This window comes from Camponotus floridanus, unplaced genomic scaffold (genome assembly GCF_003227725.1).
Source record: "Camponotus floridanus strain SB8 unplaced genomic scaffold, Cflo_v7.5 scaffold2, whole genome shotgun sequence".
NCBI lineage: Eukaryota > Metazoa > Arthropoda > Insecta > Hymenoptera > Formicidae > Camponotus > Camponotus floridanus.
Window position 1 is genome coordinate 5,457,621 of NW_020229325.1, and position 23,737 is coordinate 5,481,357.

Here is a 23,737-nt window from a genome sequence, read left to right on the forward strand (position 1 = left end):
AGTTATAACTATTCTCCCGGATATTGTTTTTTTAAAAAGCGCTGCGCGGTGAATAGTGTTATTCGAAGCTGATTCATCTAATATTAAAAATTCAATAAACTGTAGTAAATGTATGAAATTGTCTAGTAGATGAACGAAGGATTAATCGAAAAATTGTTTTGAGACAAAATGGCAGCCACTTTGACACTGAGATCTTTTTCGAGTTAAAAATGGCTCATTTTTTATTAAATAAAAAAAAGTATTCATTAAAAAATAAAATCCTTCGTTTATCTAGGTTTTATGTAGAAGAAGCCTGTTAAATTTCAAACAAATCAATGTAACAGTTTTCGAAATATCTTGCTCACCGTCTTTGAAAAAGTGATTTCGAGAAAAACGCGTTTAAGATTTGTGTCAAGTTTACGTTTAAATAAAATGCAGATTTTTTAATTTACACAGAATCATTTATTCCGAGCTCATATAATTTTAGTTTATTTAAATCTTCATATATTGACTTGACAGTCGTGTTTAAACGAAATTATATACTTATTCTGGCGCTTCATGAAACATACACTTATAACTCCATCAATTTTATTCGATTAATTTGAAACTTTTAGGAAATATTTTCAATATGATATACTTTAAGGAAATGTAAAAACATAAAAATCGGTTTTTTTTATTTTTATGACTAGGCATAAAAAAGAAACTCAATGAAAATAATTCTAATAATTCTAATAATTCTAAATTCTAATATTTCTAAATATTCTACAAAATATTCCATAAAGAAGAAATAATTCTATAAAGGAGAAATTTGATAAAATAAAAATGTGTAGAAATAGAATTCTATTCTTGAAAATAGTCGAAAATCTTTAAAAAAATTACAGAAAGCTAAGATAAACTCTAAAATTCGAGAATTCATGCATCCAATGTCAAATAAAAAATCGTTGAACTAGAAATTTTGAAATTGAAAACAATAATTCCGGAAATATATATATTTATATAAAAATATAATAGTTAAAGAAATTTCATGTATAATAAAACTAATATATTTTAATTAAATGTAACGATTATAAAATCACAGCTATCGCAATGTCTTACTGAACTCACGTTCGTCCTGATCTTATCCTTTTGGCAACTTTGATAGAATCTCATCAGAGTAAACGATAATCCGCTTGAGACATCAAGATACCCGCCTTAAAAAGTTTGTAGCGCGCTAGTAAAGTGTCGGATTATTCTGCTGTATACGAACGCTTTATACGAACGCTGTATATGAACGCTTATTGGCAGGGAGCGTGGAAAGTTAGTGAAGAACTTTCAGTTATAGTTTACGAAGAGGTATTTACAGGCGAGAATATAGGATCTTCACGACGAGAGCTCTTATTCGAAGGCGAGAAGGATTGTCGACGAAACGCCAACGCACTTGTATTTACGATTGTAAAACATAATTATGATCGCTATACAATTTGTAGCCGTACTAATAATTGTCCCGGGTATCGTAGCGAGCATCTCGTAAAGCAATTTTATCACCAACACCATTAATGTAATATTAATTGTCGCGAGTCGGTGGATCGAAGCGGAATCAAGGACGGTCTCTCGAATGCGTGCTCTTAGATTGATGAGATTTCTTAGGTGGAAAATTTTCAGTTAGAGAAGTTGTAAGAGATCTTGATAGCGAAGATTTATGATACCCAAGATTTATCGCGCGTCTCTCAAAATCAATACAATCGAGAAAATATGTTTAACAATCATTTAACAATCGAATTCTTTCTACATCGTATTTGATAATTTGTGGAATTTAAATTTTTACATCATTAAAAGTTGCGGGAGAAATGGAATGTCCTGGCACAAGGAAATGGGATGATATTTAAAATTAAAACTCCACAAAGAGAGGAAAGATAAGAAAAATTGAAAAAAGCATCTCTTGTGTATCGAGATATTTTCTCGATCATAAAGAGTGGCAGTGGTCATTCAAGATACTCGGGATTTGGAGTAGCCACTCAATGTACGTTTCCTGAACACGTCCTTCATTTACAAGGCTGTCCACTCGAGCCTTACAATTAGTCCTGTCTTCCAACGGAAGTTTCGCGAGGACAGCTCTAGTAGCCCGAGTACAAGACAACTCGAGCGTCTTCTTCATAGACAGAAAGGACTTTGTTAAGGCTTGTCCTTCATTGTCAGGACGGTCCTTCATTAAGTAAACGATCAATTTTCAAACCACACTGCATTTTTCTGAAAATTTCACGACATGTATGTATTTCTGATGATGATTAATGGTTACAGGTGACGATAGCCACGGATCTGGGCAAAATGGTCACCAGGATGCAGCTGGAAAGATCCGAAGTGGCTTTCTTCATCTATACCAACGGTAGTACTCTGAGGTATGTATTCTTTTCATTCTCTTATGTCTTGGAATTTTAACTTTTAAGCTTAGTTCTTTCTCTACTTTCTTTAATAAGACTTCGTTTTATAATATAAAATGATATAATTCCTTTTTTCAATTTGTTTCGTTCCTGAAATATTTTATTATATAAGAATATCTTATATTTCTAAATTATTTAATTTTTAATATCTTTTGTTTATAACAAAATTGGATCTCTTCATTAGGCGATCGTTTAATATAATTTAATTCTAGTTCAGTTCTCTTTTCTTGTCTGTATTTTTGATACAGACTCCGTGTAATTATCGTTCTACGAGAGCAATTTTAAATTCCCGTTGATCCGGCCACGTGCTTTAGCAACGAAGTTCGTTTCTTCATCGATCGAGCAGAGAAACCTCCCCAAGACCTCGCATTTCCCGTGATGAGAACGGATGGCTTCCTTCATTCTCGCAATCGAGATGCGACCCGCGTAGATGTAACACGTTTCTTCACAAAACAAACGCTTCGCGGAATACCGAAGTAATAGCGAACAATTTAAAAGAGCTTGGAAAGCTTTGCGAGTCGATTAAAAGCAAAATGTTCGGCGGTCTTACTTTGCATCTCTTTGAGGCAAACTTCCCGACTTTTCAACAAACTTTTTTCGCAAACACTAAACTTTTCGCATTTTCTATGCACGATTGCGTAAAAAATATATCGAAAAAAACCCTAGAAATATATAAAATGAAAATAATGTTTAATCAACAGAATTAAGTTTGCAAAATAAAGATGACTTTGTTTGAAATAGTTAATTATAACTTTATTATAATAGATCATTATAATTTTTATACTCTATATTTTCGTCGTATTTTTTTTGTTAAACATCAATATATGAGTACTCATTGTTAGTAATCACTGTCACTTTTATTGTTATACGTTTGCAAATTTCTTTCATTATTAATTATTTTACAATAAATTATATATTTTTCTTTTTAATGCGCTTTTTAATAACAAATTATATATCATTCTTTTTAATCATTTCTGTGACCAGATCGAACCTGACGCAGAGATTCGCCATAACCGACCAGGATCTCCACAACATGAGCACGTGGCCGCTAGTGTCCGTGCCCAGAGATGAGAGCAAGACTCAGGCGTACGACGTGGTGAGCAAGGAGGCTTTCCAGGCCCGCCTGGAGGATTTCAGGTAAATCTAATCGATCCCGAGGGTCATTCGAGCATCTCTCAAGGCACAAAGGTGACCGACAACCGTGAAATTGCGGCCACAAAATTCTGGCTATAGCTCATTAAATTGTACCCAAAATTCTCGCGCATCATTTCGCTCGGACGACATTCAGGTGATTATCGAGCGAAGCGTGCGTAGAAAGGACGAATGAAAATTTACACACGTGTCCATGAGGATGTTTAAGGGAAAATAAAACTGAAGCAAGTTGGCAAAATTGAAAATCTCTTATAAGCCTTTTTCAGGATTCTTAACTTTAATCTTGCTCTCTCTCTTCAAATATTTCCGATTTAAACAAATATTATAAGTCTAAAAGTAATTAAATATTTCAAGGAAAGAGTTATAAAATAGCTATAGATGAAATGGGAGTCTTTTGTTAACATGCTTGCACAGAAAAAAAGGACATTCTTGCTTTCAAAATATATTTAGTTTTAACATGGAAATCTTGAAATGAGATATTGTGTTAAATAAAGAAAAATATAATTGCTTGAATAATTGCTTATTTGAATGAAGCCATTTTATATAGTTCAATCAAGAAAAATATATTCTTATATGATTTAAGATTTAATTTTCTTGAATGGAAAATAAACAATGTTAGATAGAAAATAAGATTTTTAAATCAAAGATTATAATTTTCTTAAAGTAGAATTAAATAATTATATATTCTTGAGGTAACAATTACAATATTAAAATAAGACTATAATATTGTTGAAATTTAAAATTATTAAATTCTTCTAAGAAGATTATAAATTGTTGCGTATATACGAAACAATGAACGCGTTAATTTAAGTATTTAAGTTTTGATTTGACTTATTTTTTTTCTGTGTGAAGTCAAGAATGAAATTCCAGTCGTAGTCGTCACCATATTTCTTCAGACAGGAATTGTACAACATTTGTACAACATTTGTGTGCGCGATCTTTACCTAATTAACTTAAAAGGTCCCCCACGCGTTACGTGGACTGGCTTCGCTAATTATACGATAATTACGTCACGCGATGGTGGGCGGCGATGCGATGCTCTTCATAGACGGTAATTATTAAGACAAATTGCGGCTCTTTGCGAGTGGTATCGCTTCGAGAGGCATTGGTACATATAAACGGCGGTTAATTCTCGTGTTAGCTTTAGCTCCCCTATTCCGGCCTCGTGCGACTACCTAACCATCTGCCTCCAATATGGAAAGTTACGACGGAAACCCGGAGCCGTTCCCTCGAGTCCTCATCCGGACACTTGTTGAATTTCCATTCAGACTACGAGCAAGGGAATTCTTCTCTCTCTGTCTCCCGCTCTTTCTCTCGCGGGCTCATATCCCATCTGTAAATATTCGTACAGACATCGAGTCGTATCTTGAGAACGGGGTTCCCAATATTTGATCGAATGCTCGATATCAGGGACAGCCGAGGAAGGTAAACATCTCTCAGGAAATATGATGCATGTCGATTCTTTTAAATTCAATTCTTCAAATATAGTTCAAATATAATTCTTCAAATATTAATTTTTATCTTCAATCTATCATAATTTTTTTTAATGCAATATAATGCAAATTTTCTGAAAGAGACGCATCTTGAAACAAAATCGTACATCTTCGTTATATACGAGAAATCTTCAATTAACGAAAAATTAATCGAAATAGGAGAATAAGTTACGTATATAAACAATTTTCATACCATTGTTAATATTCTCCTGGGATGTTTTGCGCAAAATCGATTCTCGTTGCCGAGAAACTTTATCGTTGATTTGATTTGATTTTACTTTTTTTTTTATACACATATTACGTGCACAAAAGTATCGGAATTTCCGACGTAGACGGCGTGATTCGATAATGGAGGGTGGTGCGATATTTCATCGTTAATGTTGGACGCGAGAAACCCTCCGGAGCAGAGGATGCCATATCAAATGGTACATCAAACGTAAGAAAACACGTTGCAAAATGCGACGAGGTCGTCGCGATCGTATTTTCTCTCGCAAAGGAAATAGGACAGGCGGGAGGAGAAAAGCGAATATGGTTGTAATTTCTCGCGGAAAAGAAAACCATAACGTTTACGCGCCAAGATGCGGAATTTTTCATATATGTACGTTACGCATTTCTCAACTTTCCTTTCGAGAAAATGGCGAAATACAGTTGCTTTAATATTTGACGCAACAACATGCACGTAAGTGTTTTTTCTCCATTTTTTGTTGAAAAAGAGAGGCAAAGCGTGTCTAATAAAAAAAAAAAAGAGAAAAAATTCACACGCATGCTTTTAACGAGACGAGGTTGTCGAAGCGAGAGACGGCGATAGGAAAAAATTAATTATTTTTAATTAGGGTCTTAGGGGCTTTAATTAGAACGAAACAACGTCGCGTTATAGTCCAAGCAGCGATCCCTTCGCGAAAATATTGTGCGATGGCATCGACGAGCGATTTGAAACCTTTGGGATTACAGTAGCTTTTCGCCAAACTATTTCGCTTTGACGTTTTGAAGGATGAAGTTTTTTGACGATGAAAAGGCGAACGATGGCTTGTCGTTTAACATTTCGGTGACATTTAAATGACGGCAAATGCGATGAAAACGGATGCGAATTTTTGATGTTGTTTTAAAAGCGAGAGCCAAGAACACATGCATTGAATTATTACATTTAATTTCTCCTCTCTCTCCCCCTATTTCACAATAAAATTGTCACAAAGAAATTTTCTAAAATTAAGGATCATTTAATTTATAAATTTTTAATTTAATACTTTCAATTTAAAATTGCATCACATGCTACAGCGAATGATAAAATAATTCAAAGGCTTTAAAAAAAAAACGCTATTGGCTTTCGGCGTCGAAAAAACAAACAGTGTACATCAGAACAGAAGTTTGTTAATTAAAAATTTGTCAATAGATTTTGTGATCTTTTAATTTAAGATTAAAAAATTCCAGCACGCCTTCGGCGCATTTTTACCGTCGCTTTAACCCGATAAGCACCCGGGCGATTTAATTAATGTGATTTTGGCGCCGACGATGTCGAACGACAACCAATTTAATCGGAAACGCCCACTCATAACACATCTGTCGATTAATTCTTTTTCTATCGTCTAATTATACATGTGTAGCGGAGGGTCAAAAGGCGTGGCGCGCGCGGGGACGGTAGTAAGGGGGCGAGGGTTCGAGGGGGGGGGGGACGAGCGGCGTGTGCACACGCTTTTATAATAGCCCCTCCGGCTATGTCGCATTCGACTTGTCGCATCGATCGATGATAAAAATATTTAACCCCTCGACTCTCTCCCTCCTCGCCCGAGTGGATCTCGTAAAATCGAATGCAAATGCCCCTGACGATCCTTTTAACTAGCGACGTGACGTGAACGCGGATGTTCTCGGGATATTCAGTGTTCTGAAAATGAGGACTTCCTCGGAACATTAGCGAAATTAAATTTCCGAATCGCTCTCGTTCTCTCTCTTTCTTTCTACTCATAATATGCGATGTAAAAGAAAATAAATTCTAAAATATACGTATATTATTATTCCTTCTTTTTAAATATTCTGGCAGCATACCTTTTCCGAACGACTTGTAAAGAAATATTTTAAAATATTCTGTCTCATCTGTGTGTGTTAGCTAAATTTCTCTAATTAATCGAATCACAAGGTATCGACAGAATTTTAATGCCTAAATCTAGACAAAAATCCACGTTATTTTTTCATCGATCGTGCAATAGAATATTTTTACAGCATATCTTTTCCGAACGACTCGTAAGAGAATATTTTAAAATATTCTATATCATCTGTGTGTGTTAGGTATAATTTTTTTTATAATTTTTCTGATTAATTGAATCGTAAGGTATCGACAGAATTTTAATGTCTGAATCTAGACAAAAATCCACGTTATTTTTTCATCGATCGTGCAATAGAATATTTTTACAGCATATCTTCTCCGAACGATTCGTAAGAAAATATTTTAACATATTCTGCATCATCTGTGTGTGTCAGGTATAATTTTTCTATAATTTTTCTGATTAATCGAATCGCATGGTATCGACAGAACTTTAATGCTTAAACCTAAACACAAAAATCCACGTTATTTTTTCATCGATCGCGAATAGAATCCACGCATTTTCTCGATCGGTTACGCAAACGAGGTGACGAAATATTCTTTTCACGTCTTTTTTTTCCCTCGGGGGTAGATCAAGTAACTGTCAATCGAACGACTGCCACTTTACGAACGGGCTCGCTGAAATCGCGCCGATTTCAACGTGCCACGCTCGGGGCAATATTTATAAAGGCACGTTTTTCATTCTGCGCGTGTAGTGAAAACGGCGACTGTTGAGCACGTATGTCCAATAAATCGATAGGGCGATAAAATATCGATATAGGAAAGGCCGACAGGCGTCAAGACAGAATATTTCGTCTGGTGGCGTTCTCTCTCTCTCTCTCTCTCTCTCTCTCTTTTTCTCCCTCTCTTTCTTTCTCTACCGATGTGACAATAGCTACCGATTGTATCCCAGAATTGTGCAGTGCAAACTTAAATTTCGGTCCGGTTATATTCATGCGCGACATAACTCTTGTCTTTAGAAACACACTTCGACCGCTTTTTTATTTTTATCTCCCTTTTACGTTGGTAAAGAGTACGAATTCAGCCGTTATTCAGCGTTACGTTGCGGCCTGCGAAAATGTAAAAGGTCACGCAGAGCGAAGAGAATTTCGTGTTTTTTGAAAATCAAATAATTAAGAGCACTTTCTATTACGAGTCAATTTCGATAAGTGGAATTAACGTACACATTCTCTTTCGAGAGGATAATTCTGTATGAAACGAAACATAAACAGTCAAACAGAGATCCGTAGATATAAATTTATGTAGAGAAATTCTCCGACAGAATCTAATCAATCGATCAATTAATAATTGCTGCCCGCAGCGAAGCTACCGTTATTAAAATGTAACTTCTATCGAGCATAAATTCACGATTTTAATCTTCTACGCGCTTAATTTTAAGGGGTTATGCCTAGTCACCAAACGAAAAAAGTATGATATTTGGGAATTTTTGTTTAAAAGTGTAATAATTTTTTTTTATAAATAAATTTTTACTCAAAAGTACAAATATTAAGGATGTTATTATATTTTTTAAAATAAAATATTTAAAAAATGTAAAAGTTATAACTATTCTCCTGGATATTGTTTTTTTTTTAAAGCGCTGCGCAGTGAGCAGTGCTATTCGAAGCTGATTCATCTGATATTAAAAATTTGATAAACTGTAGTCAATATAAAATTGTCTAGTAGATGAACAAAGGATTAATTGAAAAATTGTTTTGGGACAAAATGACAGCCATTTGACACAAAAATTGCTTTTCGACTAACAAATTGCTTATTTTTTATTAAATAAAAAAAGCATTCATTAGAAAATAAAATCCTTCGTTCACCTACTAGATTTTTATATCTAAAAGAAGCCTGTAAAAATTCAAGCAAATCGGTGTAACGGTTTCCGAAATATCTTGCTCACCGATTTTGAAAAAGTGATTTCGAGAAAAATGCCTTTACGATTTGTATCAAGTTTACGTTTAAATAAAAAATGCAGATTTTTTTAAATGTAGATTTTTAATTTACACAGAATCTATTCCGCGCTCATATAATTTTAGTTTATTTAAATCTTCATATATTGGCTTGATAGCCAATAAACTCAAAACATCAGAGTTGAAGCTTTATAGTCGTGTTTAAACAAAGTTATACATTCTGGCGCTTCATGAAACATATACTTATAACTCCATCAATTTGTATCTGATTAATTGAAACTTTTAGGAAATATTTTGAATATGACATACTTCAAGAAAATGTAAAAACATAAAAAATGGTTTTTTTTACTTTTATGACTAGGCATAACCTTAGGGAAAACTCAACCTGATTTTAAGGAAAAATGTAAAAAAATTCTAATAATTTTCTTGATTTCTATTTACATTATAATAGAGAGAAAATATAAATGCAATAATAAACAAGTTAAAAGTGCAATATATTTTAACTAAATGTACATTAGAAATTAAATTCTCAATATATTGTCAACACTTGCAAATGAATAAACGAATAAATATTAATGCCACAGAGAAATCTAAAAGGGTTAAACATTTAAATAGAAACGTTGCGTTTCTTTCGCTAAAGAAATCTTGGTCGGCATCGAAAGGAATCCTCCGGCGATCGAACAAGAGGAAAGGAACGGAAGCGGAAATAAGGTAAAGATAGAGAAGAAGGTACGAGTCGTCTCGCGATGGACATCATACGACTACATACGCGGAAGATAGTTACGAAGCATTTGTGTCAACCGATAACAAGCCGTTCTAACAATCGGTTTCTTCCTTGAAAAGCCTGCGGGAAAAGGGTGAAATCTCGCGTTGGGTAGTCCGATCGATCCGTAAAGGTGTAACGGATTCCTCCCGTACTTTCTCTCTAAGCAACTTCCACCTGCTTTCCATTTTCATGCCCCTCGTGGGATTTTCATTTTATGGCTGTTAGGGGAGAGGCTCTCGTCTACAAATTCTAAAATATGCTTCTATCGTTCGTCTACATTCGAGACACTCGATAATATTATATATTTTCCTCCTCTCTCTCTTGAATCCGATTCTAATTCAAAGATATATATTTGACAATCAATCAATAAATTTTTATTTTTATATACGGGTCATACTGTTACCTTCTCGAATTTCCATTCCAGAATAAGTATTTCTCTTTCTAATATGTTCTCCTCGTCCACTTGTCATAGCAATATTACTGATACACTAATCGTGCCATTTGTCCTTTTTATTACTGTCATTCAGGAAGGACTCCTACCTTTCTGTTAATGCTTTTAGAAAATATTACCCTAAAGTGCGCGATAAATCATTTTAAATTTCCGTCCCTTTGCCAAATATCTCTTCGATCCTCTTTCATTCTTTCGTCCATCTCTCATTAAATTATAATGGGTTTATTTACAATTAAATATATATACAACAATCGAGCTTGTTTAGCGGCCATTTAAAACATTTTTACTTGCATTTGTATCACAATACAATGGACTTTTATGTACATCTTTCTTCTTTCCATTCGAGAATAGCCAATCGCAGCAGCGACCGTAATAAAACTCTTCATCTATCTCTTTCTCCATACCATTGCTCCTCTTACTTTCGTTCGCCTCGTCGTTGGCTCTTCTCTGTCTCTCGCGTTCTCTTTATGAGCAATGGAAGAGGTCGTCACACATGAGCGCGTGAGCGCCCATTTGGAGCAATAAACAGTATTTTTAGACTCCTGTCTCTCTCTCTCTTTGTCTTTCTCCCTTTCCATATATTTTCATCTCTATCTCTCCCCTTCGTTCCAGCTCTTTTCCTCTGATCTCGTCGCGTCTGTCCACGGTTAAATCTCGCCTCGATACAACGTTCAATGCGTCGATCAAACCCACGTAACAGATGCGAAGGTCTAGCTACCGGTGTCATTATCGACCGATATCGCCACGTGCAATCCTCCAAGGCGACTTCCATCTGTTCGAAGGATCTCTCGCGATTCTTTTTTTAGATCGGTGTTTGAAACGAGGCGAAATCTGCAAACGATTTCCGAGCATTCCAGAACGTAGGAAATAATATTTCAATATTAAATTGTACTTAAATAAAAGTGCTTATTCGTTCAAAATACGCTCGACATCGAACGTTCTCAAAATATCGAACATCATCAAATCATCAAACACACACATTTTGAACAATTTAAATTGAACCTTAAATTGTGTGTGTCCGATCGTTCTGGAAATATATATAGGGTGGTCCTGAAATAGTTGGTCAAAACCAGAGATTGGATTAGGCTCGTCATAAGAATGAAAAAAATTCCTCCTGCAAAATACGTTTTTGGACTAATGTTTATACGAACTTTTTTCATCCTTATGACGAGCCCAATCCCTAATTTTGACCAACTATTTCAGGACCACTCTGTATATCAATATATTGATCGGTACTTATATACGTACTTGTATACGGCTCGAACAAATCGATCATACTACTTGTTTGAACCTTTTGTAAACTTTAGTTTTCCCATTATTTCTAATACAAGAATTTTGAACAAAAAGTAAATATTGAGCCAGACAAATGACTTGAAACATTACGTCCGAGCAGCGTAAAATTACTCGATCAGATTATTTCGTCACGTTAAGGCACAATTATATTCGCATTACGCGATTATCGCATTCAATCAAAATCATAATTCAAAGTAGCTTTCCGACGCGGTATCGACCGCATGTCGTATCTATAATACGCTGACACATAGAAGGTGATCAGACTGAGTGCAAAGTTCGTACGTTCCTTCGCAGGCAAAAGATAAGTTCGGAGGCGAGCAGTATCAGTGAGGTAATGGCATGGTACACAAGCGTGAACGCAGCTATGCTGGATCACCTGACTAATCAGATCAAGGAGACAGACAATAGCGGGGTGTGGAGGTAAGTCTTGTCAAAACTTTCAAGGCAACGAATATTCATCTAAATCTCTCTCTCTCTTTCTCGACCTATCCATCTATCTGTTTCTATCTCTTTCTTGGAGAAGAATGTGATAAAAATATTGCAACGAACTTTTGACATTTCAGGTATCTAATAGCCTTCAAAAATCTCCTGCGGAGCATCGAGAGCCTCGGTATCGCCTCTGTGGAAGGTATTAATTATTTTGGCCGCGGTGTCCTTCTCGGTGACAACTACGTCAGTTATGTTCGTCACGAGGCGCTGGGACGTGATCTTCTCAACGCCGCTCTCACATACGTTCCTTCCCTAAAGAAGTTTTACATCGACCTCACGCAAACCATGCCCGATTACAGCAAGATCAAGGCAAGGTAAAGAAACGTCTCTCGCGTTTTTTTCCATGTCCTGGTCACGCGGACAAATCTTAATGAAATAGATCCATTGAAATATTTGATATTTTATTTTCTTCTATCGTAAATTTTTTTTCAAAAAATGTTAGCTTTATAAGAATAATATATCGTAAATATTATGTTAGTTAAGTTGCAATTTAAACACATCCTTTGGATTGTTTTAGTTGAATTTTTATTGTTTGACTTGTTTACTTTTAACGTGTTTAACTTTTGTTTCTCCGAAAATTGATTATTATGTAACAAATTAATATTTTTTATTTGATAATTAACGTCGTGTATCATATAGTTGAATCAAATATAATAATAATAGAAGAATGTTATTGAATCTTCATTTTTCTATAATTTATAATTTTTTGTGACAAGCACATAGCTTGCTTTGGACTTTTGAAACATCTAAATTAAAGAACAAACGCAAATATATTGTATTTTATATATGAAAAATTGAATTGAACTGAATGAAAAAGATGAAAAAAATACAAATAAAAAACGCGCTTTATATACATGTCAAAATATTTGTAGAATATTCTGTACCTATTTTGAGAAATTATAGATTCTTTTATGTCTAGTTGGGCAATTTAAGGAAAGTGTTTCGTTAATAAAGACTCTTTTCCGCGCATAATGGACGGATGATAGATTACGACAATGAAGAACGCGCGAAGACAAAATTAAATACGTGAACGTTACGTATACTTTTCTCAGGCGAAATGAAATCCTGCGGAATCAGAAGAGGGAATCGAGCGTGGAAGACGCAATCGCTTACTTCGATTCGATGGCCACTTACATCGACGAGCTGCGTAAGCTGCAGCGGGAATTACGTCACATGATAAGGTAGCGAGTCCTCATAATGGAATTGTTTCCCCGTCCCGATGAGACTCATAAAACACAAGGGACATATAATGCAAGACGCAGATTTTCAAAAGAAAAATCTCCCTTTAGAAATTACTTGATGAGCAATTCATCATTTCAAAAAAATATGGAGAATTACATCGTTAATCTCGAGTGAGATAAATATGTTAAATTTAACAAGTTGAATTTTACACATATATGAAAAAGTATCAAAGGCAAAATAGAATACTAGAGGAAAATTTTAATTTCTAAATTTATTGATTGATTTAATGATATTAGCTCTTCTAATTTTTGCGAACAGTGAATTGATTTATTGCAATTTATTGATCGACAATAAAGAAAAATCACGTGTTATGTGTCATATATCATCTATAAAATATATTAATGATGTCTGTAATATATCTGTGTCGCTCAGGAATTATGTCAACTCGACGTTGCAAGATGCGAGCAACAAGGAAGTTGCGGGTATCGCTATCGTCGTTCTGGTGCTGGTGGTGTCGCCCATCATCATCATCCTGATGCGTAACGCTGTCGCGACCATTCAGGTTTGCGATTCAAATGCCGTCGATTTGATTCCCTTTCATGCCACATGTGACTCTCTTTTATACGTAGCGCTCATAGTAATTTGTATACCGGGTGTGACTAATACAGACTTTAATTTCCATCGCGGATTTTCTTGGCGGAAAGAAATTAAAATTTATTTCTTTAATCCTAATTGATTTTTTTTTAATTAAAATATATCTGTTTCTAGAAATATAGATATATATATATTTTATTAGAATATTCAAGTAATAATTTCCAAATTCAATGATCGGAAATGAAAAACGAATTAAAGTTATCTACAAAAAACAAACAGACATTTATAGAGGAAGAAAAAATTTTATTTTAATTGTTCGCTTGAACTTTAACTCGCGACAAATCTTTCCGACGTCTCTTGTCAACATTAACTTGCTCGTTGTCGGATGTAGAGCTTGTGGTAAGAGTTTACGGGAAACTTTTGTGACCGAGTGTTAGTTAGTTCGTATCGCAGCGAATCCCATAATTCGATTCCGTGCTCTTGGGTTCGAAACCGCGACGTCGGCGACGAATAAACCGCGCGTCGCGTGACTGACGTCTTAATAGAAAATCGGTCAAAGGCTGTTTGTGATAAGAGAAATTCCTTAAACGAAAACGTTTTTGCTATTCGTGAGGCTTTTAACGCTAATTCTATTTATAAAAAAAATTAATAAGCAATATTAATCCATTAATTATGCATTTTCTTTACTATTTTTTTATCCTTTGCATACAAAATTTTTAGAAACTTATAAAATTGATAAAAGTATTAACTTCTAATAAAAATGTCTTCGAAAGAGAAGAAATAGTCTGTAATTCTTTTTTTATTTTAATTATTTAAATATTTCCCTCCATAATTATTTTTATAACAACGTGGGAATATTCTCACTCTTCGATATGTAAATATATTATTATATAATCTATTATTAAGCTGGTTATTTTAATCTGATTATCTTAAAGTTATTATAAATTATAGATGTATGCCGCAAATTTGGCGCAAAAAGCACGTGAACTCAAGCGCGAGAAAAGAAAGAGCGATACATTACTCTTCCAAATGCTTCCACCTAGTGTTGCTCAGCAACTTAAGCAGACTCAACAGGTGAATTTTCAAAATTATTTCAAATCATTTAAATCAGAATTTATTCAAAAAAAATTTATTCAAAAAAATTTATTCAAAAAATTGAAAATACAATTCTTAAAATATTAATTTATATTTATACATCTCTCTTTATCAATTTGATATTTAATCTAGATTTTAAATTTTCTTAAAGTTATTTCGGGATTTTTAAACTAATTATAAAATATTTATAAATCTTTCAAAAAAAATTTTATTCTCTTGAAATATTTGATTTCAACTCGAACTTGTTATTAATCCTGATTTTTCCGTAAATTTTTGCGTAAATGATTAATTGTACAAAATAATAAGGAGATGAGCTTTTTCTACTATTCGTCTCTGACATTTTCGTTTTTCGATCTATAAATTTTGTTCCTTCAACAGGTGCCGGCCGAGTATTACGAGGCGGTGACCGTCTACTTCAGTGACATAGTCGGCTTCACAGAGATCGCCGCGGAAAATACACCCCTCGAGGTGCATCTCATTCTGTTCTCGCGGAAATGACCGATCGATCCTGAAGCGAGTTGCTAAATTACGCCAAAGTTCCATCACGATGCCACTGCGATGATGAAATCGCGCGCATACCATGCGAATTCCCACGCGAAACGCACGCAGGATAATTTCGAATCGCACTGTGGCATTAAATCATTCATCCACCGACGTGGTGCTTTCATATCTCGTTGTTATTATTTATTTACTTGTTATTCTCGTATTTGGTTCAATGATCGTTCGAATATTTGCATAAATTATTCTGATATTTGATTTGATACTTGGGATTTCATATACATCACTCAATTTAATTTTCCATTTTTCCATTCGCAAAATGTATAGCGAAACGTAATGAATGATATATATATTCGATGTAATGCGTGCGGTGATATTATTTTTCTTTTATTTTTAGGTAGTGACGTTTCTCAACTCGATCTACAAACTGTTTGACGCGCGTATCGAATGCTACGACGTATACAAAGTGGAGACCATCGGAGATTCTTACATGGTCGCTTCCGGCCTGCCCGTTAGAAATGGTAAAAGTACGAAACCCCCCTAATTCCGCTTTCTGTCTATGGCCTTGTAGCATGCTAACTACCATAAGAGTACATAATTTCTTTTTCACACATGTTCAAAAATTAAGATTTAATTAATTAATTTTAATTAATTTTTCTTATACATAAATTTCTTAATTTTTGAATCCTCTTTGTTACAAATTTTTCAAACTTGTTTCTTTCATTCTTTCTACATTTGATGTAATATAATAAAAAAATTAAAATTTATTTTAGCCCATTTTGCGTAAAATTGTTATATATACTAATTTTTAGAGACTAATAAAATAGCTTTGGATACTCAAAACGATGCCAGAAATCAGCTAAATTAAAATGAAAAATAATTTAATACTCACCGATACGACGAGCAACAACAGAATGTAGTACACAACGTTGATCCTACACAACACACAAATATATTCAAATTATAAAACAATATTCATAATAACAACATGTTAAAAATAATTATTATATGCAATTAAATTTTCTACTCGTTTTTTAAATGGATAAAAATTACGTAAAAATTTTAAAAATATATTTTTAGATATAAAATATAATAAAAATATAATTGAAATGATACTTATTATAATCACGCATAAATCTTAAACACAATGTTAAAATTTCTTATAAATATCTAAAAAATGAATTATTATAAATATTATAACAATTATTATTAATTGTTATAAATATTTTAAGAGAGAAAGAGTATTTTCAAATAAAATAAAAAATTTAGAATATATTTTACATGCATTATATATATTACATAAAGTAAAACATTAATTACTTCCGCGGAAATAAATGGTCAATTAAATTTATAAATAACAAATAATAAAAATCAAAGAAATTAAATTGCTCACCTGGTTGCTCCGTTGTCGCCCGATGCCTCCCTCCTCTTCTTCCTTTTTGATTTGTTTTTGCTGCTCCTTTATGGCCCTCGCACGACAAAATATTCACTCGTGAAATTATCGATCGCAGAATAATCTATATAAGACGTTCGTGCAGCACTTTGAACTGAACGACACTCCTAAAGCTGGTAACAAACTTTACTATTGAGGTGAACGATACGGAAACTGCGATCACAAAACACAAACTCGCCGTAGTAAGTTGTTGTTGTCAGCAAGTAGTTAATGGACTATCACTACCTTGTGTTTATTATTAATAACGCAATATTAATAACGTTAACATAAGCAGATAAACGTAAATAAAAATATGTAAATTAAAATTTCGCACAATAAAATATTCGAAAATATTCGACGCTTTAATGACTTATCCGCGTAATATATTTCAAGCAAATAAATAAACACGAGCGAAGACAAATCTTGCAAGATTTTATATTAAACCATCGATCACGTCTTTTTAATATTTAAATCAATTGTTTCGACGTATATATTCTGTTTTTAATCCGAAAATGACGAGCATATTATATTTTATATTAAATATTTTATATTAATAAAAAACACGAGATATATTTACACAACTCTAAATGAGTCATATTTACAGATGTAATATTATTGCGCAATTAGGCAGTTTGAAACTCCTATTCACTATCTCTTTCTCTTGTTATGATTTTTCTACTTTAAACACAAATATCACACGAAATATGTTTCGATAAATACCATCGTCGCGATGTTCGTGACGTGTTGTTTATTCCGAAAATTAATCAATCACACAATCCTATTAATCATCAGAGATTAGATTAATTTATAAAATAATCGCTTTTAATGTCTCTCGATACTTTCGCGATGATGTCTCGAAAGTTAATGTTGCGTAGCGCCAGTGTTCGTTGCCAGCCTGTTCGAGAGTCACCGCGCGAATGACAAGGTGATCGTACGTAAACAATAGCCGCAAAAAACGATTGCCGAACACGAAGCTTGTCGATACAAAATATTTAACATGTTACAAAATACGGAATATATTCCGCTCTTTTTGAGAGAATTAATTATTAACGAAATATATGTATTGTTAAGCTCGTATCAGACTCCGCATTGAAGATTAAAGATTAAAGATTGATTAATCGGGCTAAAGCGAGCTAAAAATTCTTTTTTCTGATTAATTAAATTTTAATCTTTCATCTTCAATGTATACGATATATAATTGATAAATTACTTTGCAAAAGAATTTGGCAAATAATTTTTTCATAAGTACATATAAAATAATATATTTTTTCAGTTCGGTTTAAATCTGTCCTCCTTTCATCAGGAATAAAAACTGGCTTGACAGTATTCGATATATTCGTAAAAGAAAAACTGAATTTATAATTTTTTATAAAATAAAAAAAGTAAAAATAATTGAAAAAAGTTTTTTAAATTAAAAAATTTGACAATAAAGAAAATTATTAATAAAATCCCACTGATTTCCAAAGATTCAACCCTATTTAAAATCCATATTAATACTCCAAAAATTCCTTGCCAATATAAATATTCGATATTTTTTCATACTAAAAAAAAAATAATGAAATAAAAGGATTGCATTGCGAGTAATTATTGTAAGATGACAGAGAATATTTTTTAACCTATGTAAGTGTAAATATTTCACTTCCTGGTAATTCTGTACGCTTGCATCGTTTCGAACAGTATCGTTCTTCCGATTCATTTTCTTCGTTTGCGATTTCATTCCGGTCAGGTGACAAACACGTGTCCGAGATCGCTACAATGGCGTTGGATCTGCTCGCGGCCTCGTCCGTCTTTCAGGTACCGAAACGTCCCGGCGAACGGCTTCAGATAAGAAGCGGAGCCCATACTGGACCCGTCGTTGCCGGTATCGTCGGCAGCAAAATGCCCCGTTACTGCCTCTTCGGCGACACCGTCAACACCGCGAGTCGTATGGAATCAACTGGTGAAGGTGATCTATTTTTCGCATCACGCAAGAGTTTTATTTTAGATGTCAAGATTTTAAATAATTAAAAGACTAAAATTAAGTATAGAGCTTCGTGGTTTAATTATTCTCTGAACTATCATCTTTTGAATATTAACTTTACTCGCATTCCATCTTTATAATTAATGTTTATTCTATATGTAATTCATCATTATTTAATTAATAATTGATAGAATATAATTTATAAAATTACAATAATTAAATTATCAAATAATAATTAATTAAATAAATATTATAGTTAATTTAATAATTATAAATAGTAATTATTTAATTAAATAATAAGTGATATTCGCGATATAATATTTTTTCTACCCAAGCCCTGCGGATTCACATCAGCTTGGAAATGAAGAAGGCACTCGACGCCGTGGGCGGTTTTAAAATCGAGCATCGTGGTCTTGTCGACGTAAAGGTAATTTTTTTCTCAAGTCTCCACGTTATATTATAATATCAATTCTTCTCCGATCTCTCTCTCTCTCTCTCTCAACGCGAGTTTCCTTCCTTATTTTATTACCCACCACATCGCGTCATAAAAACAACATAGCGGATAGATAAACTTTTCACTAATCAATAACTTATTTTCTCGTGACCCCAATTGATAATTTCCACTCGATCTCCCGTTTTTCTCTCCGTGAAACTTTATATTTCCGCAGGGCAAGGGCCTCATGGATACATACTGGTTGGAGTGCAAGGACGGCGGCATCGCGCGCGCCGCCGAGCTCGACCTGCCGTCATTCTTCGAGGACGTACGACCGGTCTTCATGCGACGCCTGCGCGAGGAGGGCACTCTCTGATGCGAGCCGTACTCTCGTCGGGACCTCTGGTACCTGAACCGACGCCCGAACCCGTGCATCGTCCGTCTGTCCCAACCGAATCTGATCGACCACCTGAAGCGACCGAGTCAGGGCCGCAAGAACCGGCTGTCCCATCCGAATCTGCACATCACCCCGATCAAGGCACCGCCGCAGTCGCAATCGAGCATCGAGTCCCAGGACTCGGGCACCTACTCGACCACCCCCTGTCCTCCGAGCTACTCGCCCGCGAGCCAACGTAGCCGTTATTCGCAGCCGAATCTGCCGACCCTCCTCATCTCGTACGATCGACGCTCGGGAGGCTCGCCCGATCGTCGAATTCGGATGTCGCAGCCGACCCTCAACTCCAGCCTGAGCGGCATCAATTTCTTCGGCATGAACCGCGGGGTCGGAGTCGGTCGTCTGTCCTACACCAGTCTGCGCGCCGCCTCGGGCGACAATAGCATCAACGAGGAGGAGAGACTCTCGACGCCGAACGTGCACGCCCTGGGTGGCAGCGGTAGCCCGCGCGGTAGTCTAACGATGGAGAGGAGCTCGTCGCGACTCTCGCAGCCGGACGTGCGCAGATTCGCCCTGCGACAGGACAAGCGCGAGCGACTGTCGCAGCCCACCCTGGTCACCGGCGATTACTACCCCGGCCGGGTGCAGCAACGGTTGTCGCAACCGTGTCTCAGCAGCGGCTATCGCGAGGTCGGCGGCATCGGCGTCGTGCACTCCCCGTCCCCGCCGCCCTTCCCCCTCAAGCACAAGAGATTCGTGCCTCCCGTTCTGCAAGCGAGTCAGCGCGACCGTCTGTCCCAGCTGGACATCGGCGCCAAATATCGGAACATCAAGGACTTGGGCGGCGGCGCCGCCCAAGTCAAGTTCAATCGCGATCGGTTCTCGATACCGGAACTGGAGACGCAGAACGATCTGCGACTGATCGCTGGTACACCCAAGCAACGCTTCAGCCTGGACAGTCAGCTGACGAAGCAACGCTTCAGTCTAGACAGCCAGGATAGCTGCAAGTCGCGGCTGCTACCGATCGCGAGCTCGCCGATCTTCGAGCATCAGCAAATGAAGACCGAGGAGCTCACCGGAATGACGTCCGACAGGCTCAAGAGCCCCACCTGCGAAGGCCTGCAGAGCGTCATCGTGGCGAGCACATCGCCGATCTTCCCACCTGGCGAGAGGCGATTCCTCGCGCCGGACTTTCCGTTTATCGGCAGAAAGATGTCAACGTCGCCATCGCCACCCAAGGCTGGCGAGATCGGGAAGCGCACGTCCGGCAAACCGCCGCCGATTCCGGTCCGGGAGAGGATGTCGGTGCCGGAGATCAGGAATTCGAGTTTGCGCCGACTGTTGGACCCGCCTGTCCGGCAACGACACAGCATCGCCGGCAACCTGCGACAATCGCTGCTATCGCCGGTGAAGCTACCCGAGTTCGCCACCGGTGGTAGAAAGTCACCGCGATACTCGATCGACGACGCGCTGGAGAAGCTAAAGAGAATCGAGAAGGAGGAGAATCGACGGAATCTGGAGGCGAACGAGGAGATGGAGCAGGAAGCCAAGGAACAGGAGCAGCAGCAACAGCAGCAGCAGCAGCAAGACCAGCAGCAGGAACCGAAGCACATCCAACGACATTACTCGTACACCTACGAGACATCCGGCAGCGACGAAAGCGGCAGTGTCTCGACACTTGGCAAGATGAGCGTGGGTGGTACTCCGAAGCGCAAGTACCTGGAGAGCAATTTTGACGAGAACGAGCAGGTGATCACGACGGTGATCGAGACGGAGGTGCCGATGATCCTGCCAAGCACGCCCGGCAAGTACGCGAAGAAGGTCCAGGCGTACTCGAGCGAGACGCCCAAGTGGATTCGCAAGTACCTGGAAAACGAGAGCCCGAAGATAGGCCGAAGGACCTCCACCAGCGCCAAGGACCAGATCGCCAGGACGAATCGCAGGAACAGTCGCAGGAAGAGTTCGCTGGAGTCGATCGAGACGGCGTCGAAGAAGCCCGAGGAGAAGACTCGCTCCAAGTCCGCCAGCTGCGAGGAGAGGAGCATCAAGAACGTCGTGGATCAATCCCTGGACGGCGTGAGGGAGACTTATGTGAGAATCGTGCCGTCCAACAATGCCCAGGAGGAAAATAGGTACGAGGTCGCCGTGGAGACCACCACGACCTCCTGGAAGACAGATCGAGGTCTTTACGGCGACGACACCGACACGGACGATTCCACGTCGATCTAATCGAATGGAAAAGATCATTGTCTCAGCATGATTCGCTCATGTTCATGGGATTCGCTCGTTCTGTGTGTGTGATGGCCGCTGTTAAACTGCTGAAAAAATTTATAATTCAGTTTCAATTAGCTAAAGATTTTATTATTATCATCTTTTCAATTAGCTAAGAATATTTTCGTTATCGTCTTTTTTTGACGAATATTGAATTTTAGCGATCGATTTTATGATGCTCGACATTAATTTATCTGATTAATTATATAATTTATTATATATTAATTATTAATTATATATATTATTAATAATTAATTATATATATTATTAATAATTAATTATATATATTATTAATAATTAATTATATATATTATTAATAATTAATTATATATATTATTAATAATTAATTATATATTTATTAATTATAATAATACAATTATATAATTCAGTTACATATATTAATTAAATATTAATTGTATAATTAATTATATACTCGCATTTATTGTAGAAAAATTTTAGATTTCTAATTTTCCGATTTAGAGAATTTTTAGCTATAAATAATTACATAAAACCATGCCATTCGAGTGCAGCCGATTTTGACGAGAAACCTGAATTAATGATCTTCGTTGTATAAAATATTTACATTAAGAATCTTTTGTTTTAAATTTACATAGCCACGCTAAGAGACTGAACAGAGAATATAAACCATCCAGATGCAAATATAGTGAAATGACAGTAACACAAGTCAGATTGTAACGCAATCAAGGCGGATTACAAGAGAGGGATTTGACGAGAGAGATCATCTCGAGAAGAATCTCGATTATTTTGTACTTAAAAATACACTCTTTCTCGTCATCTCGTCCAATGGAATGAATTACAGAAGTGAAAATCGAATGCGGATACCTATTTTTGCACAAACAGTGGACTACAATATACCGCATGCGTTTTAGCCTAAATAATATTCAGATCTGTGTGCATTATAAATTAAAAAAATTGACTTCTGTTTTGTACATATCTCGAACACAAAAATGTGTAGAGCGAAAAGCCGAGTAGGATGTAAGAACTCGCGAAGATACAAATCACTCGACGAGATAAATCTGGATTTATTCCATGGATTTCCGTGGATTTTCGATCCATGTGTGTATGTGTGTGTGTGTGTTCGTTCTGGGTGTAATGTGTGTTTGCAGCACGTGTTAACTCAAAGTGTATGCGATTATTTTTATCACGCTTCAAAAGAGACATCGGGTAGAAATTAAGTAAAAACAGTCCAGCTTGTATATACATCGGTTATAGGGAGTGATATTGCTAAATGTGTGTAAACCATTATATATCGTTAGAAAAATTGTAAGATCGATGTTCTTGATTGTATAAATTTTTTGTTTTTCGTTAGCGGGATATTTTTCGCTTGCAAAAATCGTGTCTGATGCGATTACGTGCATCGTGTATTAATCGTGAATTGAATTTATTTATAGTAATGCGCAGATGTTCATTTTTGCTGATACTAGTCATTAATGAGATCTTACAAGTGATCAAATATATATAGGGTGTTTCTGTGATGAATAGTATGTAGATTAATTAATAAAATAGAGAATATAAAAATATTTTCTTTTCTTAGATATATTTTACAACTTTAACTATAAATTTAATTTGAGAAATTTTATGCCGTTTTATTTATAAATTAATTATTAGATAATGTGTAAAATAATACATAAAGCATTTTTTAAAGTTCGGTTTCTATAACATTTCAAATTTTCTAATGAATTTTAATCTGAGGCGAATAATATTTAACCAAGCCTGCATCCATCAACTATGAACTAAATTTTGATATTTTCTATATTGACAACTTTTCTTTTTCATAAAATGTGTAAAATCTTGTGAGAATTTTTATTTGTTATATGTTTTATAAGTAAC

At 35.9% G+C, this 23,737-nt stretch overlaps 2 protein-coding genes across 11 annotated transcripts in view; both read left to right on the plus strand.

Annotated features, from left to right (window-relative positions):
• LOC105258860 (receptor-type guanylate cyclase daf-11) overlaps positions 1-19,645 on the plus strand; it is a 37,498-nt gene extending 17,853 nt beyond the window's left edge. For 9 of the 10 annotated variants that reach the window (XM_025408228.1, XM_025408224.1, XM_025408230.1 and 6 more), the window contains 12 exons: positions 2,257-2,354; positions 3,381-3,533; positions 11,833-11,958; positions 12,102-12,341; positions 13,080-13,208; positions 13,642-13,771; positions 14,755-14,877; positions 15,277-15,366; positions 15,794-15,923; positions 18,555-18,773; positions 19,124-19,215; positions 19,457-19,645. In XM_025408228.1, coding sequence (XP_025264013.1) covers positions 2,257-2,354; positions 3,381-3,533; positions 11,833-11,958; positions 12,102-12,341; positions 13,080-13,208; positions 13,642-13,771; positions 14,755-14,877; positions 15,277-15,366; positions 15,794-15,923; positions 18,555-18,773; positions 19,124-19,215; positions 19,457-19,597 — 1,671 coding nt within the window. In that variant the 3' untranslated portion in view covers positions 19,598-19,645. The remainder of the gene's footprint in view (positions 1-2,256; positions 2,355-3,380; positions 3,534-11,832; positions 11,959-12,101; positions 12,342-13,079; positions 13,209-13,641; positions 13,772-14,754; positions 14,878-15,276; positions 15,367-15,793; positions 15,924-18,554; positions 18,774-19,123; positions 19,216-19,456) is intronic. The other variant, XM_025408222.1, reaches the window with a different exon arrangement.
• A 244-nt stretch (positions 19,646-19,889) lies between these two features.
• On the plus strand, positions 19,890-22,066 carry LOC105254575. Its single transcript, XM_025408233.1, has one exon. The coding sequence runs from the start codon at positions 19,940-19,942 to the stop codon at positions 21,842-21,844; it is 1,905 nt and encodes a 634-aa protein (XP_025264018.1). The 5' UTR covers positions 19,890-19,939; the 3' UTR covers positions 21,845-22,066.
• Positions 22,067-23,737: the final 1,671 nt, after the last annotated feature.

Coding starts and splice junctions, on each gene's coding strand:
- LOC105254575 (XM_025408233.1), top strand. CDS start 19,940: ATGTCGCAGCCGACCCTCAACTCCAGCCTGAGCGGCATCAATTTCTTC.